General features: G+C 37.7%; 1 protein-coding gene across 1 annotated transcript in view; it reads right to left on the bottom strand.

Annotated features, from left to right (window-relative positions):
* Positions 1-7173, bottom strand: part of PRRC2C (proline rich coiled-coil 2C) — a gene marked incomplete at its 3' end in the record, with an annotated part of 55192 nt that extends 48019 nt beyond the window's left edge. Inside the window, exons 1-3 of the mRNA XM_082003231.1 lie at positions 7021-7173; positions 5620-5797; positions 2493-2599 (exon numbers count right to left, since the gene is read on the bottom strand). Of these exons, the coding sequence (XP_081859357.1) occupies positions 2493-2599; positions 5620-5797; positions 7021-7135 (400 nt within the window). The 5' untranslated portion in view covers positions 7136-7173. The remainder of the gene's footprint in view (positions 1-2492; positions 2600-5619; positions 5798-7020) is intronic.
* Between the last annotated feature and the right edge of the window lie 11891 nt (positions 7174-19064).

The following is a 19064-nucleotide window of genomic DNA, read 5'->3' as shown; positions in this document are numbered from 1 at the left end:
AACCCTTGACATAGTAACTCTGGATTGGAATTTAAGACTTCCGTTGCACATAGTAGGGAAGTCAAATATATAGACTGTCTTCCTCTTTAGCAGGTTTTGTTAGCATCTACTTCAAATCAATTTCTCCTCCCCGCCCCCCCCCCCCCCCATAGTGGATATTGACCTATTAGACCAATAGCATTCTAGTAGCAAATCACTGATAATCTTACTGAGAGAAGATTTCTATTCCAACAGCCCGAATAATGCCCTGTTCACATACCATCTTCACTACTGGCTACTCTAAGAGACATCGTATTAGGCTACACAGACTATAGGGCAAACTCGCAAAGGCTTTTTTTTTTCCGTTAACAGCTAGAAAAGCTTCTGTTGTCTCCAATCCATGAAAGAATCCTTTATAACAATAAGATGCAGGAATCCTGATTTTTTTTTTTTTGTTAAGGTTAAGAGTCAAGCATAGGATAAACTCCTTACTCTTTATACTTTCTTTATAAAGTCATGAGAGCAAATACCAGTATTTATCCCTGTGCCTACAAATTGCCTTGAAATCTTTCAATCTTCATTCCAACTTCACCTACTACAGATCACGTTAACTTTTTTTTTGTTAATGGACACAGGACTCTTGACATTCCCAAGCAGCTACATCCAACGACTTGCTTAAGGGGATGAAAACTTGTCATGCTAACAAGATGGGCTGCCAGACAAGGGAGCTTCTTTGGAGGTCCTGTGGCATGCAACATTCATGAGTTTTATGAATCCTGAAAAATGATTTTTGCTCAAGTCTACACAATGAAGGCAACAATGTTTTAATTGCAAAGTAATAGCATCCTCAGTGATCAGCTTGACAGCACTTAAGCTATCAACCTGAAATAGCCACATTGTCAGCCAACAGTTCAGGAAGAAGTTAAAGAACTCAAAGATACTATGGTAGCAATTAACCCCAACTATTAGCCAGTGCATGAGCTGAAAAATACATGCTGCCATTACATTTTTGAAGTCTTTCCTTTTTACATGGCCACCAACAGCATCAGAGAACAATTTAGTCTTGCCCCACTCAACTGAAGTCTTACAAGAGCATGAGGCAGCCAGCTGAATGACTGCTGGAACACATACCAGGCATCTGGTAAAACTACAAGTTCCACCAGCCAACTGCAGATCAGGAAACCATGAGCACAACAGGTGTATCCCAAGTTTCAAAAGAGGACGACAGCAAGCAGCTGATGCCAATTCACATTCTGTATTTCTTCTTGAAACAGCAAACCCACTACTGCATTAATTGGATGAAATGAAGGTGCCATCTGGGCTTGGCATACAAGCTGCCATGGTAACTACAAAATAATTAGCTAAATGCATTTTGAAGCCACTGAGCCGAATCACTATTTCCTGTGTCACAGAGATGATCTTATCAGCTTACGTAGAAAAGCTGGTATGCAAATCACTTTGCATCAGTGTGAATCCTTTTTTTTATTCTACAAAACCCCAGCAAAAGCTTTACGGAGGAGAGTTCCTACATTTGACACAAAGGAAACACTGAACATTGAGGGGAGCAAGAAGGGGAGAATCGAGAATAGACACTTCTAACACTTACTGCAAAAAAAGCAAAATCATTATATATGATATTAAAAAACTCCATATAATGGCTTAGAAGTTACCTCCATACAATTCAGATTTTACTGTTCTAAGATCTTTATCCAGAAGCGATAAACTCTATTTTATAGCGACAGAATGCTTGCAAGTCTCAAATTTAAGGAATAAAACACTTCATAGGTTATTCTTCACAATGGAGACAGGAATTCTAAGTAACCTCTCACTCTACAAGCATCTTAAAAAATCTGATGAAGATTTAGCTCTGATCTTACATCTGTAACAAAAACATTCAAGCTAAGATTCACACTGATGGAAATAGTTTCCATGCTTTCATGCAATTATGTTTAAAAAAACCCAAAACACACCTTTAATGCTTTTCCCAGAAAAAACCCTACTTAAACACTATCACTTTAAAACTAAAATAACCAAGGAATCTATAAAATAAAGGGTAAAGTATTGCTGTAGCAGACATTTAAAAGAGAAGCAAGACTACAAGCATTTTACACAAAATGATGCAAAATTCTGATCAGAATCACCACTAACTGTTTATGGTTCTCCTTCCCATGCCAAAATTGTATGCATTGTAACTACTGACTGAGATTTTCCCTCCTCACCACAGCCATGTTCAAGATCTTATGCTGTCACCACCACTTCTCTGTCAAACCAAGAGAGGTGACTATGCCAGCCCTTTAAAAAGGCAGTCAGACCTGCTGCTAAATAAGGCTGGAGCTCACTTAAGTGACAGGGGACTGTCTAACCTTCTGGCCAAGAATGCTGCTTCCACAGCATTCGTAGTCCCAACTGGCCTGGTCAAGACTCAACCAGTTGCTGAGTCTGGGTGTCTCCCACAGCAGCGTTCATAGCCTACCAGGCCAGTCAAGAACCCCTCCACCTTGAACATCACTTACCATCTTGTCCACCTGGTTTGGTGTTGGCCCATGATTTGGCAACAGGAGCTGCTTCTGGAGGAGCAGGAACAGCAGGTTTTGGCTGTGTCTGCGGCACATCTGCCTGTCTAGAATTAGAGGAAAAGCACTTGTGAATACAAGAGGGTGAGCACAGAGTAAGATCATCTGGACTACTACTGCAAACAAGTGAATGAAATGAGGTAGCTATGCAGCTGAAGAACCAGTAACCACTTTTCTGTAGAAAAAGCATTTTCTTATATGAAAGGAGTTGTTATAGTAACAGTGAAAAATTGGAATAAATTAGCAAATTCTTTCAAGAGCACATTTCCCAAAGTGGAGAGGAATAAATGAAAATGGCTGGGCAGAAAATGCAGTCAGTCGTGAATAGAATTATAACTTCTAAAGTAGTGTATTGTACAATCAAGAACCAATCAATCTACAACCACGGAAGGGAATAATTTGGAGTAATGTTCTCTTGCCTCAGGAGTTGAGAGGAAAGCACTTAAAGACCACTTCTTTCAAGAATAGCTATTTCTGAAATCTGCATATTCAGAAAACTTAAGACTCCAAAGCATTAGTGTCTGTAAGTCAAGACCTCCAGCTCAGTAGTACTCATTTTTGATGAAACAGGAATTATGGGGCAAATCAAGTTGTCTAGAATCATTTTATTATACCAGTAAAGAGATAACTAGTACAATATCTTGTCAGTTAACTTACAATAAACAACTGTAACTGCTTTAAATAGATCCCAAAGTAATCCGAAATTTCTGAGGACTGCCACTGAGAAGTCAGTTCCATTTGGATTTTGCGATGGTCAGCCCAAAGCACTTACATGATGGTCTCAGAGATGATGTAGAAGTAAAAATGATAAAAAAAATCAAAATCACTGCTGGGGGGAAACACACTGTATTCTCACCAGGACAACTGAATGCAATTTTGATTTGTTTCCACAGATGACCAGAATTAAAAAACAAACTCATCTCTTCAGTTTCTACTTAAGTTACACTTTCTTACAGCTTCACATTTTCTAAACAGACTTTGGGAAAGATAGAACTTAGGTGTCTGTACTTTGTCACACAAGTGAAACACGGAACAAGACCGTTAAGAGTTTATACCTTGCAGTTCTATGGTTTCAAAGCTGAAGCCATTTAGAATTCAAGTTATGCAAACACTGTCCTATAGGTGTACTATTTGATAAGGGAAAGAACTCAGCTTGGTGCTAGTTGAATTAATCGAATCAATACACAACAGGCTGCACTATCCAGAAAAAGGGACTGAGGCAATACCCATAAAAAGAGACACAACTTGGAAAAGCAGCAGAAAAGAAATTTCATAATCACAGGCAACAACTCACTCACGTGAACTCCAATGCAGTGATACAAGAGAAAAAGAATTCACTAAAGCAAGCTGGTATCAAGATGCTACCTTTATCCACAACACTTGAGAGATGAACATCAACACACTTTGCAGCATTTATAAGCATATTGAAGTATTGGAGAAATAGAGCAGTGTTTGTCTACAAAAACGTTCTGAACACTTGAGAAAATGCATTAGATGGTCTGAATTCTGGAGAATTTACTCGTGGCCCGGGCATACATACCTGTTCTGTGAACAAGTTCCTCCCCCCACTAGTTTTACTTGTATGTGGTCTTTGAGGCCTTTATCAGAATAACGCATATGAAAATACAAAGGCAAACACCTTCCAGTTGCAGATAAGGGACAGCTATTTATTTAAACGCAACATCAACTACTAGAATATACTTCTAACACATGCAGCAGGCTATGGAAAGGTAGACAAAGATGCAGACAAAGTGTGTTTTAGTCAAACAAGCTACTGGCTCAACACAGATTTAACTAGACAAAGTGTAAGTGACCTTGAAGTACAGGAGGATGTAGGTAAAGCACCATACAAAACACTGGGCAGAAAACTGTAAATTTGTATAGTTTCGTAAGTTTAAAATAAGAAGCTAAGCACAACACTACACTCCTGAAGTTGTAACAGCTTTGCAGAGAGATATCCAAAATTGACATTTAAATGTAGGAAAGTATACAAGGAGAAGGAGGGACAGCAAGAAGGGGGAGAAAACCTTCAATCACCTTTTGCTTTCAGAAGTGCTAGCGACATACAATCAGTGCCTCTATCTTCAAGTGTTTTTCAGAACAATTTATGTAAAAAAATAAACACTTATAACTCATTTCTACTTTTGTAGTGAGAGTCATATCCTATTTTAAGCTTACATGGGACCAAAATTGCTTTAAAATACTTTCTAATCAGATATTGAAAAGTTTTAGTCTCCATTTTCTTTAGCTGACCTTCTGTACAAGTGTGAAACAAACTTAGCAGACAAAACTGTGTCAAGCATGGGAAATTATATTATACAAAGTATGCAGCAGTGCATCAACATCACTTCTATTTTGTTTGTATCACACATTGAGGGAGAGTGAAACAATAGCATAAAGTTTAAAGATAGAAAATGTTCCTAAGTCTGTAGAATTTATGGCATACTAACCAAATGAAGTGCAAATATTAAGAATCATTAGGAAAATAAAGCAGAGATTCAAACAAGTGTATACAAACCAAGAGTTTTTGAGCTTTCTCTGCCATGCATCAGCACAATCACACTAAATTAAACAAATTTTTGCATACTCTCACAAACTTGCAAGTTGTTATTTAATTTAGCTGCGGTATACCTAAGCATTCCTTCTAGAGTTTCAAAACAATTTTAAGGTGATCACACTGACCTTAAAAAACATGCTATCGTATTTCCTTTAAGCAGCCATCAAAACTTAGAGAAAGGTAGCCACGTCAAGTAACTAAAGGAAACACTCCCTCATATGGAATTTATAAGCATACTGCTTTCAACTTAAGCATGGAGCGCTGTTGGGGTGTGGTGGGTGTTTTCTTTTTTTTTCTGTTTGGTGGTGCTTTTGTTTTTAAAATCTATCCCCCTAATAGCCAGATTCTTCCTCACAAAAATTAACAGGGGTGCTATTTGCTCCCCAGTAGCTATCTTGAGGATAGTCAAGTCTAGCCAATTTCGTCCCATGCTCTGCCCACCCCTAGTTTTGGGAAAACTTGGGAGAGAAATGGCAGAGCAAAACAATCCTGATCTCATTGGTCACTTACTTTTCTTCTTCATGCTGTTCTTGTTTCGAAGCCCATCCTGTGCCGTCTTTAGGCACGATGTTCACATTAGGGTCGTTGCCTTTGTTCTCTGCTTTGAGACTGGGGAGGTTAGCTGGGGGAGGCATCCTCCTTGAAATAGCAACTTTTCCAAGACTCTGTAATCCATGGCGTGCAGCAACTGCATGGCAAAACAGAAAGTGCAAGTTAACAACGCTGTTTAGCAAGTAGTGCTCATTCACAGTTACATAAATCAATAAAAATGTTTTGCAAGAAACTCAGAAAAATTTAAGAGTATTAAGAATTAGAAATTCCAATTTCTTCAAAATTTAATTTAAAAAAAGAAAGAATTAGAAATACGTGGTTTGGGAGAAGTTGAGTACTTTTTCAATAGTGAGTCACTATGGTTAGCCTATTCCAGAGATTAAAAAGGATATATGGCCTCACCTTTATATACGATGCTCAGTGACAGAAAGCTAGAAGAGCCATTTGAAATATGATGTTCGTGTCTTAATATAATTTAACATGTTGTTAAGCATCATTCTCTTGCTCCTTTTGGAACTTAATGTACCTTGATTAGACCAGAAATACTCACATGGGTCCAGCCCATTTCTTTTTTGCTGCCGGTTTCAGTTGGGTCTTGCAAAAACACCCCTACAAATTGCATTTACTCCAGACCACAAGTATGAAAAAGCAATATGAAGCTAAGGCATTACACAGTACATTCAACCTACCAACTAATCAACTCAAGTAAACAAGTACAAGATACTACCCTAGGCATGTTGTATCATTACAGACATCTGAGTTTCAACCTTTAAAAAATTAACAAAGTTTGAACACACTTCTCCTCTTTCACTTCCCCAATTTAAGCAAGTACATCAAATGAAATTCAAAGCCTTCAGTGTCATTCTCCCCCTAGTTCTCAATCCAATCGTTCACGGAAAAGCAGACCCACAGTGCCCTTATTTGAAACACCAGTATAAGTTTCACCCAGTGTTTGTCTATAAAACAGACAAAGCACCTGATCTGAAAGTAAGCATTGCCTTCTTGTTAATCAAACACCTCCAGTACTGCAAACATTTTCAGAAATACAGTAAAAAGCACAGCAAGGGAATGGCATGTCATATGCTGATAACAAATGGAGACTGCAGCTATAAAACAGTTTTTATTTACCTATATCCTACTTCCTACTAGACCACAAATGCTGTCTCCTTGAACTGATACTCTTGTTTACAGCTAACCAGAAACTGTAATCAACCTTGCTTTCCAGAATTCTTCCACTTAACTGTGGTACCAAGCAGGTAAAAAAATCTTGCTGTGGTTAAGTGCTCATATACTTTGCAGTCCTAATTAGTACTACAGTAACAATGAAACAGAACACAAAATGAAAGCCAGTTTACTCACCCGTGGTTTTCTGAGTTTCCAGTGACTTTCCCTTGTAAGTATTAAACAGACTGAGCGTTGCATACTTTGTTTTTCCATCCTTTGCTTTTGTGCTCTGGCCTGACTTTTCCGACATTTCGATGGAAACTCATCGAGTCTGGTACCTCCTGCTCACCCCTCAAAATTTGCCTGAAAACACCAGAAAAGGAAAGCAATTTGGATATATGCCGATTCTTAAGACAGAGTTCATAGGACAAAAGTGGACAGCATATTTAACATCATTAGCACTGTTTCATTTAAGCAACCTGGAGATGCCATAGAATATATTAGTTCCAGAAACACCTAGCCTTATGTAACACTTGTAATTTTAAAGTATTTCCATCTCTACAATTTGAATGTCACAAAATCAGGAGGATCAGCATTTATTAATATCAAATCCTGTAAGAGTGGTAAATATCATCCATAATTTCACTAAAAAAAACCCTCAAAAAACAAGCATGCAAAGTTTCCACCAGCAGCTAGCTCCCCACTGAGGAAGCTCAATGACTTCACCCACTTCAAAGCTGAGTGCTGAGGTACTATTAACTGTGGTTTATTAAATTTCTGGCATTTGTTGTTTGTTTGGGTTTTTTTGGTTGTCATCCCCCCCCGCCCCCCCGAAATCATTATGAACTCAGCAGCTAGAGAAATTAAATACATCAAGTCAGAAGTTCTCTCTATCAAAACTAGGAACACCGTATGTTCAGACAGGGAGGGTGAGAATCCCTTAAACTGAGAGTTACACTATTATTCTTGTAACAGTAAATTACAGGGCTGTTAGAGCAGGTCATTTCTCACCTCCCTCCTTCCCCCAGAACAGCAGGCCTTGAGAAAAAGAACCCAGTTAATTATCACTGAAGTTTCACTAGAATTTCTTAGAAGGAATTTGCCAGAGTTGCTGCTCATCATCAGGGAGGAACGCAGGTGGGCATTCACTTAAACAGAACATTATTATATAGTTGATGTATCTTGCAGACAGCAAGAAGAAAGACATTCTGCTCAAACCCTCTGGTGATCAAACTCCCTGGTCAACCTCAGAGGCTCAGATGATCTTCAAAAGGAGCTTGATTCATGTGCAAGGCACTCATGTATTAAGAAGAGTCTGCATGGACAAGCAGTCTAAAGAATAAAGCACTTACTTGGTCATGACAGACATTAACCCATGTCAAAAGATCAGGGAAGTTTCACTTAAATAGGAATGATAGCTAACATTCCCACACTCCTCTGCCTTCTACCTCAATTTACAAGCCATGATTGAAAAGATTAAGAAATTGAGATAGTAAATAACGGGGCCAGATGCTATTCCATTACAATCCATGCAGACTGTTGCAAAGGGGACAGTCTTCAGCTTCAGAGCTACATATGTGGCTAAGAAATACACATCCTTCCCTCTTACAAGAAGAAAGCAACTCCCAGATTTTTTTGCCAGATTGGTCAGCATTTGGTTATTTCAACAGCATGTGTTACACCAACAGTCATTCCTCATGCCATCGAAAAACATGAAATACAGGATGGAAGCAGGGTGAATGAACCCAGCCCACCAAATCATGTAACCAGAACACAGACCACAGATATGGCTGTTAGGCCATCCCTTATTTATCAAAAAGCCTACATATTGAGGCTGCAAAGTTTCACTGGAAGCCACAGCTTGCTACTTAAACATCATTCCAGGCACAGGGAAGAAAAAACCCAGCCTGAAACACAAAACAAGCTTATCTTTGGAGTTATCAGTCAAGCAGATTTCAAGCAACCACTCACTCCTCTCAGCAGCCCCAATACTTATTTGCAATTCAACAACATGTCAAGCTTTGCCCATTATTATTATTCATGGCCACACAACCACTTTCAGCTAGTCTGGAGACCTGAATCCAGGCAGACTAGTTTATCAAGCTGGAGTCTAAATCAGACATTAGGCCCTGCATTAGCCTCTTCTTTCTTTCATGAGGAAACTCAGTTTATCATAAGGTGTTCAGTAAAATATCTGTGGAAGAACCTGGCAGATTCTTCTCCTTCAGGTTCTCCTGTTACTCTCTGTTCCCAGACTTGTATTTATGATAGAGTACACCACAATCATCCTGCAGCATCAGAGGAGAAGGTATTGGGCAGATAATTACTAGGAGCATATGGATGGCAAACAAGCTTCCAGGTGTGCATATAACCATACGAAGTACTACACTGTAATTACTTGATACTCAGCTATGCTCGCACACTCTTTCAAGTGAGAACAACTCATACACAGTTTTAATTTTCAGCCCAAGACTCATCCCAGCCCCAGATTTTGTAAACAAGAAGTTGCTTCACAATGGTGAATAATCCAGAAGTTGGCAAACAAAAGGAAAAAAGAAAAGAAAAATGAAAAAAATAAAAAAAGAAAATAAAGAAAAAATATCACAACTCAGGTCATTTCTTGCCATTCCAATTCAGAAAAGTAGCAAAGTCCTAACAGATGCAGGCAGAACAGAAAGCAGTTTGAAGATGGTTTAAGATAATGTTGAGTTTTTGCCATACTTTCCAAAGCCGGTACCTTTGGTAGAGATCAAACACGGAAACATAACTCTGTTCTTTACAGAGTAAAACAGAATTCATACTTGGACAAATCTTAATTGTAATAACTGTTCTTTCTAGAACATTCCATAGCCTAAATAACAGGAGGCGGTGATCATTTTCCCCAATAATGCCTTTTTATGTCAAATTTACAAAAACTGGTCTGCTTGTTACAGCTGAGCTCTATGCCTTTCATAGTACTAAAATTCATACCATTTGACAAGTTTTCCCAAAGTTACACTACAAAGAAAAATAAACAGAGTATTTTAAATTGACTAAAATTGCACATTCCTCAGAAATCTGACTTGCAGAGAATAAATCAAGCACTGCAAACAGTGCTCTTTTAAATTAGGCCAGTCAATATATTCATATTTAACTAAGTTTAGTTCTGATACTGGTCTGCAAAGAAGATATACTTGCAAAATTGGGTTTTTGACCAGGTACTCAAGCCATGTATGATAAATCCTCCCTCTGAAGAGCCCATATGTCACTCCACAAACAAACCTGCCAGCCCACACATTAAACAAGCACCCAGTGCCATCTAACAACAGTTATAAAGAGATAATTATATGGTTTTGAGCCATATGAAATGTATCCACCTCCAAGACCTGTGCCTTTTCACTCAAATTTTAGTTGTATATGCTACATTCCTATACCAGAGCATTGGAACCATTCCCCTTGTAGCACCACCTACAAGGTATTTTTACACAGGACATGTGTAATTTGTGCATACAATAGGTTGTCAAGTACTAGACTCACCAAGTGATTCTCTATTTGCCTTAATATGTATATATTTTGCTATTATCGGTAAGGTAGCTGTTAGTCTGAATTCTATTAGTCAAATCCTTAAAAGTTAAGTGCTCCTGTCTGCTAGATTTAGATTCACTGTCATATGAATAAGAACATGAGACAGCTGTATACCTCCGAACAGCGACAACGTCTAAAAGATGTCAGAACTACTTCCCAAAATTAAGTAACTACCATGATAGCAAACAGAACAGGCAACAGCACCAGCAATAATGGCAGCTGGCAGGGTTCACTGCCCCATTAAGAAATTTAAGCAAGTCAGCGGTTCATTTTGAATGACCACAGTTACTATTATGCATAATTACAGAAGGCACACTGCTCCCAAAATTCTGGAGCAAAGATTACCTTTCAGCTGCTCTGTAATGTTATCAAGTAAATTAACTTACCTTCACTGTGGCCTTAAGATTTTACAGTTAAAATTATTACTGTAATTTCTGTACCAGACTATTTTTTCAGACTGCAACTGGTTGGCTTATTTAGATCCTGCAATGAACGCAGAAGCATGTGTACAGGAATTAACACAGTAAGTAGCTGCCACAAATTCTAGATATCCTGATCTCCGTTAAGGAATATTGGCTTGTACCCTCTTAAATACTTACAGTTTGTAGAAGTGCAAACAGAACACAGTATATTCCAGACTGCAGAATCGTATTTTTAAAATAATACAGCCCCATCAAACAAAAAACCCATACATACCACCACTGAGTTCCTAGCTCTCCTGATCATTTCAGAACTCCCCAAAATTACTTGTTTAGAATTTACTGATACTAGTTCATATGTCTGTAAACTTTGCATAGTGTTCCACTAGGACCAACTGTAGACTAGAAAAGATCCAACTTCCACTTCAGGTAAAAAAAGTTTTTCTGTGATTAAATAAGGAAGAAAGTATTACATATTTTGAGGTCACTTTTGAGGACTGGAGTGGTAAGAAGTTTAAAACGTCTAAAAACTTAACTCAGCAATTCTTGCCTGGCTTCCTTTCTTCTCTCCCACCATGATCATTTCAGTATTTTGTAGTTTTATTATACATATGAAAAAACAGTTTTACATACACACAAGAACAGAACAGCATTCTGTGTAAGATACAACATTTTGTTGCCTGGGTGAAGTAGAGACAGTCATGGAAAGGAGAAGAGAGTTGTGTAAAGGTTCAGGTAGAAACTTAGCTTCTTTATCCACCGTTTTTGGTGAGGGCAGATCAACTCTTACTATTGCCACAAGAAGTAACTATTCTCTGCGTTATGGTCTTCCAATTAATATGCTTCTGTATATGTTTGAGGCACAGCATTACACCATTCCTCACCTTTGGGAGAAAGATTACTATTCCCTGTATTTTTCAGGCATTCCATCCTAGCTGGTGTAAGCACAGATGACCGCACGAGAAACTCTCAAGATCTGTATTTTATAGGCTGTATTTTTCAGCCTCTAGACAAAAGATGTGTGCTGGGTTTTTTGGTTTTGTTTGGTTGGTTGGTTTTGGGGTTTTTTTTGGGGGTGTGTGTGGTTTTTTGTTTGTTTGTTTTTTGGTTTGGTTTTTTTACACAAATGTAACACATCAAGAGACTTCTTCAGTGATATTAGTTCTCTTTTATGCAGTCCTATCTTCTTAAGATACACACTCCATGCCTATTTAACATACAAGCACACAATCAATTAGGACGGGTAACTTGTACATTAGCTTTCCAGCATTTTGAAGTCTTAAAAACATTAAGTAAATACTAGAATAATTCCCACTTTCCCTATTCAACATAGCTAGATATCTAGTCCCTGCCACCTCCACTCCAAGGGCTGTATTTTGGCTAAATTTGACGAAGGATGAGCTGGAATGACTTAAGGCAAAGCACAGCATTCAAGACTCAAACCTGCTGAACGTTTCCTAGAGCCTTCAACTCTCAGTGCCTCAAATGCCCATCTGTGAAGTGGAAATCATCACAAAAACCACTACATGAAAGTTTATTCATAACTGGGACACATTAGCACCTCTCAAAGCAGAAAAAAAAGAAACAAATCCAGAAAGACTTTTCATACACTATTTTAAGCACACTAAAGAAAGTGGTTAAGGGGCAAAACCATCATATACAAATTTGTCATTTTTATCCAGACATAACTCCCACTTTTCTTAGAATAGCTTTGTTTCTGGCACACTGAAGAATGTGGTTCTGGTAAGTTCTGGAACTTAATATAATTGAAAAAATGAAGCTTTTTTTTTTCCACATGCTCGATTGATGTTAGAGGCAATGTTCCCAAATTCAGTGTTATTAATTTCAAAATACCATTGCGCTCAAACCCCGAGATAAATAATGTGGCATTAAAAAATTTCATCTAGAAAGGAAAGGTTTCATTTCCACTCTGTCTGACATACTTAGATTCTAGAACTTCACTGAAGAAGTTGCCTCCTAACTGTAAAACCTAAGCATATTCTGCAGCTTGATATTAAATTCTGAAAAACAACTGTGTGATCTTCAGAAAAGAGACTAATTTAGATCATTTACAGAAATATAAAGCTCATTTAAAACAGAGAAACATGGGATACTGGATTCTATGTACTTGGAACCCAAAAAAGCCTTCTTCATGCTCTATTTGTAACCCATTATCAAGGAACCCTGTTATTTTAAATGAGCACTCAAAAATATTGTGTAATTATTGAATACATGGTTTCACACAGAGAAGGTTGAACACAAATAACAAACAAAATTACAATTAAACATACTGACTTCACTTCTGACATGGATGTTTATAAACAATACACAATAACAATCTCTTACTGATGACCTTATATTTACAACTTTCTAGGGCCCAAAGCTTCATTCTTGGACTGAGGTTTTCAGGCACAAATTGAAAAAGAAAAACCAAAACAAAACCCCCAGTTTTGGCCGTTTATCCCACTATTAAGAGTTCTTAATAGCTTCAGCACTAGTCAGCTTGATATGCCATGAAAACAAGCTTCAAAAACTTCCAGTAACACTTCAGTAGCAAAAGTCTCTATCAAATCAAAGTATCTAATAAAAAAAAGACTCTAAGGTCAGGATTCAACACCCTCCCACCCCCAAGCAATTTGCAAGCAGGGTTCGTTGTCAAGTAGGTTAACTCAGCTAAGCAGGCTGAAAATCGCAGTAAAAACTTGGGGGACTTTTGAGCTTCTATTTCATATAACTCAGACATGGCTCCATGACCTACATGAATAGAAGCTCTCCAGACCTTCAGAGTTCTGAGTAGATCTCACCACAACTCATTCTTGAACCAGATCTATACTAAGTTTTATTTCCTGAGAAAGCCAGGCTACTACACATTTCCATCTCCATTTTTCTTACCTGTGTCTAGATTTTGGGCTCACCAGTTTTCAGCAGAGCTTGATAGAGGGTATACAATGCAAAGATTGCATTGATTCTATAAATTCTGTGAAGGTAGGTGGCAGAGTAGGAAAAGAAAACCCTTTTAAACCACCACCTCTTTTGCACCCATCACCTCAGAAGAAAAACTGTAGCACAAGCCAATCTATAGAGGAGTACTGTTAACGGCCACCAAATGGAAAATCAAAACGAGTTTTGCTCCTTAGAACCAAAGCACTCATGTCATGAGACAAAGCTGTAGCAAAGCAGGCTTTCCTAGTTCTATTCCTCAAACTACTCCTCTTTAAAGCCCAAGAAAGTCTTTCCAAAACACTACCAAAACTAGATATGTCAGGTGGAAAACAGATCATGACAGAAGAAAGCAATTTTAAGGACATCCCACAGATGCATCTTATAAAAATGCAGCCTGTGGATGCCAGAAATGAGCGTCCACAAATATGCCTGCATCAGTTCTAAGAGACATCGAAGAACAGTCTAAATAGAGCTACTAAACTAAGCAATGAAAAACAACCGAAATTAGCCACCCACAAAAAGTCTACACAGAAACTAACTCTACCACAAAGCATACGTTAGTTTAAACTAGCAATCTATAGAGCAAGCAAAACTTTCGCTGCCTTAGACTGGAAGGCAGCTTGTTGAATTGTCTTCTGTGAGAAACACTAGTCACCTAGAATATGGCCTTCTAACAGGACAACTAGCAACGAGCCACAACATCTCAGGGAACTTCTATTAGAGGTCTCTCAAGTCTAACATGGCACTAATAGCAGTGACTAACACTTTTAAAATAAACTTTTAGGACATATCCTGCAGCAGAAGAATATTAGCACAGACTAAAATAATCTGTCAGTTCTATTCATTTTTTCCCAGTGCATTCTTGAGAACAAAAGGAAAAATGAGTTAACAGCAGCTGGCTGAAGTAAAAAACCACAGATAAAAGGACAGCAATCACGCAAACCTCAAATTTGCCTCTATCCACAGATCTGAATATATATTTAACTATATGCATGCAAATATTTCACTGCACGTGCACAGGAATCATATTCCTGTGGAACAGCCCTGACAAAAGAAGCTTGATCCATATGATCAATCATGATCAGCATGATTTTTTTAAATGTGCCTATATAACACGGGATCAAAAAGCCACAGACAGGATAAACTCACAGCTTCTTTCTTTTAGCTAAGCTAATTCCTGATTACCTGTACTGTTTATAAAATCTTCTCCTTCTGAAGTGACCTGAGGTAACAGAGAGGTTATAGTTCCCTCCCCTCACAGGCAGAATGATGCCAATACAACTAGGTAAGAACTCTAGGAAAAGAAAGGACAGTTTTAATTTCATTTAGTTTGCGAACAATTTTTTTGCATGTTTTATTCTGAGTATCAAATAAAACTGTCCAATATTTTGACAAATACTATCTAAATATTATCTAAGGCAATACTGTTAGCCAGTGATTCAGTGCTTTCAGTGTTTATGTATGTCGCTTTCTTCCATGTTTTACACCAGTAGCCAAATTTTGGTCTCCCACTTTCTACTGGAGAAGCTTTCATCAACACAGCTCTTACAGTTATTTTTGCCTTTTACAAGGAAGGCCGGACATAATGCGAAGAGGCACTCAAATACACCTATTCTTATGAACAAAATGCCAAAATTAGTAAGCACCTCCCTAAAAATTTTATTCAGTTCTCAACTATTGTACATGCAGAAGATGTAATACCTCTATCTACTTTAGCTTTATAATTACACTTCTAAGTACTTGTCTGGCTGTAGATTCTTCCACATTTGAGACATAAACCCAGTTTTATCACTAGAGGAGGTTAAAATCTAAAAACATACCAAGTGCTAGGAATAAAGCATTTAAATTAAACAGTATAAGACTGGCTACAGAAGGCATGCTACAAATTATCAAAGAACAAAAAGCCATGCTTGAGAAGTACAAAGATAGCAGGTTTTAAAGGTTGACAGGTACTAAAGACAAGCAAACAATGACTACCAAACTTTTTTTTTTAAGACTTTCTTGTCATCTTTACAAAGACATGGCCACATACTTAAGTAAAGCAAATTCTCTTGAAACAAAGTAAGATTCTCTCCAAAGCCCTGCACAAAACTCTTTTGGCTGTGATAACATCCAATGCAGGTCTTTAAATCCTTAACACATCAAGCAGAATAAAGAGTAAAGAAGTGGTTCAAATGAAAAGAAAATTTAAAAATCTTTTTTCCAAGGAAAAAAGCTGGAAGAACAAAGCCTTGGCACTACCTCTCTCACCAGAAGAGGCTGATGAACTGAAATTAAATTTCAGTTTAAATCTTAGACCAAAGCCACAATGCTTCCAATCTATCTAGGCATCTATCTCCTGCTACAGTCAATGGGAATTACGTTCCTACAGGGTATGATTTGAGCTGACCCCGTGACTCAAATTAGCAAAGTGGCTAGCAACTTTTTATGGGTAGTTTCACTGTTAGCATTCAGAAGCTCGCCAAGAGCCAGCAACATATTTAAGTATTACTTTGTAGCTATTAAGTTACAAAGAGACTCACTAGGACTTCACAGACAACAAAGAAAATTTGTAAGGAGGCAGCACATCACCACAGAAAAGGAGACCTAGGAAAGCAACAGGTGCTCCCAAGCAACAGGCAGTGAATGGGATCTGGAATGCAGGTACCTACTAATCAGCAGCAGATGAACAGGTGACTTACAGGGAGTTCAGGACCAACTAACAACCAACCCCTGCCCTTCTCCCCAGCAGGCAAAACATTTCCTCAGACTACTGCTCCTATGTCTTTACAGTATGGTCTTCACTCTTTCTATTCAGTTTTCTGGTAAATTTACATCCTCTGTAAAGGAAGGACAACAGCTTTTTATTTTAAGGATAAGTTTACAACTCAAATAGAAATCAATTTTTTAAAGTATCAAGTATCAAACAAGGTCAAATTAAGAAACTCCCTTCAATGTATTTTGTATCCTTAACGTAAATACAGATGATAAACTTAAAGCTCCAAAGCTCCATCCTCTAGCTTGTCACTTTAAACACTGCTTCCAGAATTTCAGAAGAAAACAGTAGTAGAATGTAATTCTTTGAATTACCGGAAGTTAGATAATGAAAAAGGGTAAAAGTATCACCAGAGATTTTTAACAAAAAAAGCCTCTACTATTGCCTACAACTTTCTAGGCTGCAACATTAGGCTTACCACTGTACCTCCGTGCTTCACCACTCATCGAAAGCCATGCATACTTTGCCCCTGAAGATCTAAGTACAGTCAAGTGAATTTGAAAGTTATAACTATATAGGTTTTATGTATATATATACACACACACACACTATAACTATATAGGTTATATTAAACTAAATACACAGGCTCCCTAAAACACATTTTGCTTAGAATATGTACATCACAATTCTGAGCTGAATAAATCCAACATCTGCTATCTCCGGCAGCAGGACACAAGACTCTACAGAAGAAATCCTCTCCCGTACTTACTCTAGCATTCAAGTACCTTCCAGAAGTGAAATATGCAATGTCCAGACTCAGCCTGAAGTCTCTAATCTTCTGCATAGCCAAAAAAATTAATGACTGGCTTAAGAGATCTAGACAGAAATGATTTTAATTTGGCTTCTGAGTTTAGAAAATATACTTTGGTCATTTCTTCAAACTTCTTTGCAACATGAGGGATACTTCTTTAGGCTAATATACTGATGGAATTTGCATATAACCAAATAACAAAGAGAATGAACTTAGAAGTTGAAATTGTCCACCATAGCTGCATGTGTCTAAGGCACCATAAAATTATGAGAATCAGAAACCCCATATGTGCCACTAGACTAAATGCACATTGGGTTCAGCATTCACCTCTACTGGAACGGACCAGAATGATCATGGTATAAACACACCAACCTCAACACTGATCCATCATATCTTGCTTCTGTCCTTACAGTCATGGTTTTGAAAGTTGCATTTGTCCCAGATAGCTTTGCACTGATGACTGAAGTAAATGTGAACTCATACTTAAAGAAATAGTTCTCTCTCTGTCTGCTGGCAAACTCAAATAGTAATGACCAACAAACTAGTGGAATGAGCTTACCATTCTTTTCAGAGCAACTCCCAGTTTAGGTTGAGGCACAACAAAGCAGCAATGCAAAACAAATCTTGTTTCTCACTGGTACATGAATAAAAAGCTTCCAGAGCCTGTAAAGACTACAATCTATATTACAGAACACCATAGTTACTAGACCAAAATTTCACCAGTGGGGTATAGTGACCACATAAAATACTAATAACTGTACTGTATTAGAAGCATTTCTTCAACTACCAGTCCATTTTCAAGTTATCAAAGTACATTTAAACAGCTTCCTTGCCAAAAAGGATTCTAAGATATTCCAGTAGAGACTGACAGCGCATGCCACACATAAGTCAGAACTAGCACACCATAAAGCTAATGCACTAACACAACGCAGCTATTCTTGCCATGTTCTGATAATCCTCAAACATAAATTAGAATAATTTAGATGTTTTGCAAGATTACCGAATAAATTTCAACTAAAAATGTATTCTTTTCTGAAAACATAAGATCCCAAACTTCTTTACAGCTCACTTCTAAGGCAGTCTATTTTATTCCTTCTTAGCCTGACAATTTCTTTACAAGTCTTTATTTCTTTGTCACTAAGCATGAGAGCAAATTTTTTGCAAGAGAGATTTTTGATTTTCGACTTTCATGCAGTTGGTTAGGAAGCTTGTTAAAATTGTAAATTTTTAATTGTGGCAGCAGTTGAAGGGCTGGAAGGAAGCCAGGACCAGGAAAAAAAAAAAAGAACAGTTTCTATACAATTAAAGACCGCATCATAATGAGGTGCGTTCTCATTACTTCTGGGAACAAAACAATGTGAGTGCTTTCACCCAATTAGCTTTTCAACTTGCAGATGCCAAATGAGATTTTTTTATTTTCAAGATTTGCAAAAGCGTTTATTAAAGAAATTTCCATTATTTAGAAGAATGAGAAAACTCCAAAGCTCTCAAAATTGAATCACTGCATATTTGACAAAAAGATAAGGGAATAAATTAAGGCAAATTCTTGCAGAAACAAGCCATGTACCTGCTATCGGAGTACAGTATCCAAATAGCAGGTTGGTAGGCAACGCTTTTCTCTGAATACAGAAAACTAATGTGACTGGTCTTACCTATCAGAATTCTTTTTTAACTGAAAAAGTTACAACTAGTCTCTAGGCTTTTTACAATCTAATTTAGGTCAGTTTATCCTGACCACAGCCGCTCTCTGTAAAGGCATCTGTTTATGTTTAAGATTACAAACAGTCCCTTAAAAAAAAACAACTAC

Source organism: Phaethon aethereus (genome assembly GCF_964289735.1).
Source record: "Phaethon aethereus genome assembly, chromosome: 8".
NCBI lineage: Eukaryota > Metazoa > Chordata > Aves > Phaethontiformes > Phaethontidae > Phaethon > Phaethon aethereus.
Note: the sequence above shows the minus strand (reverse complement) of the source record. Positions and strands in the feature narration are given on the sequence as shown.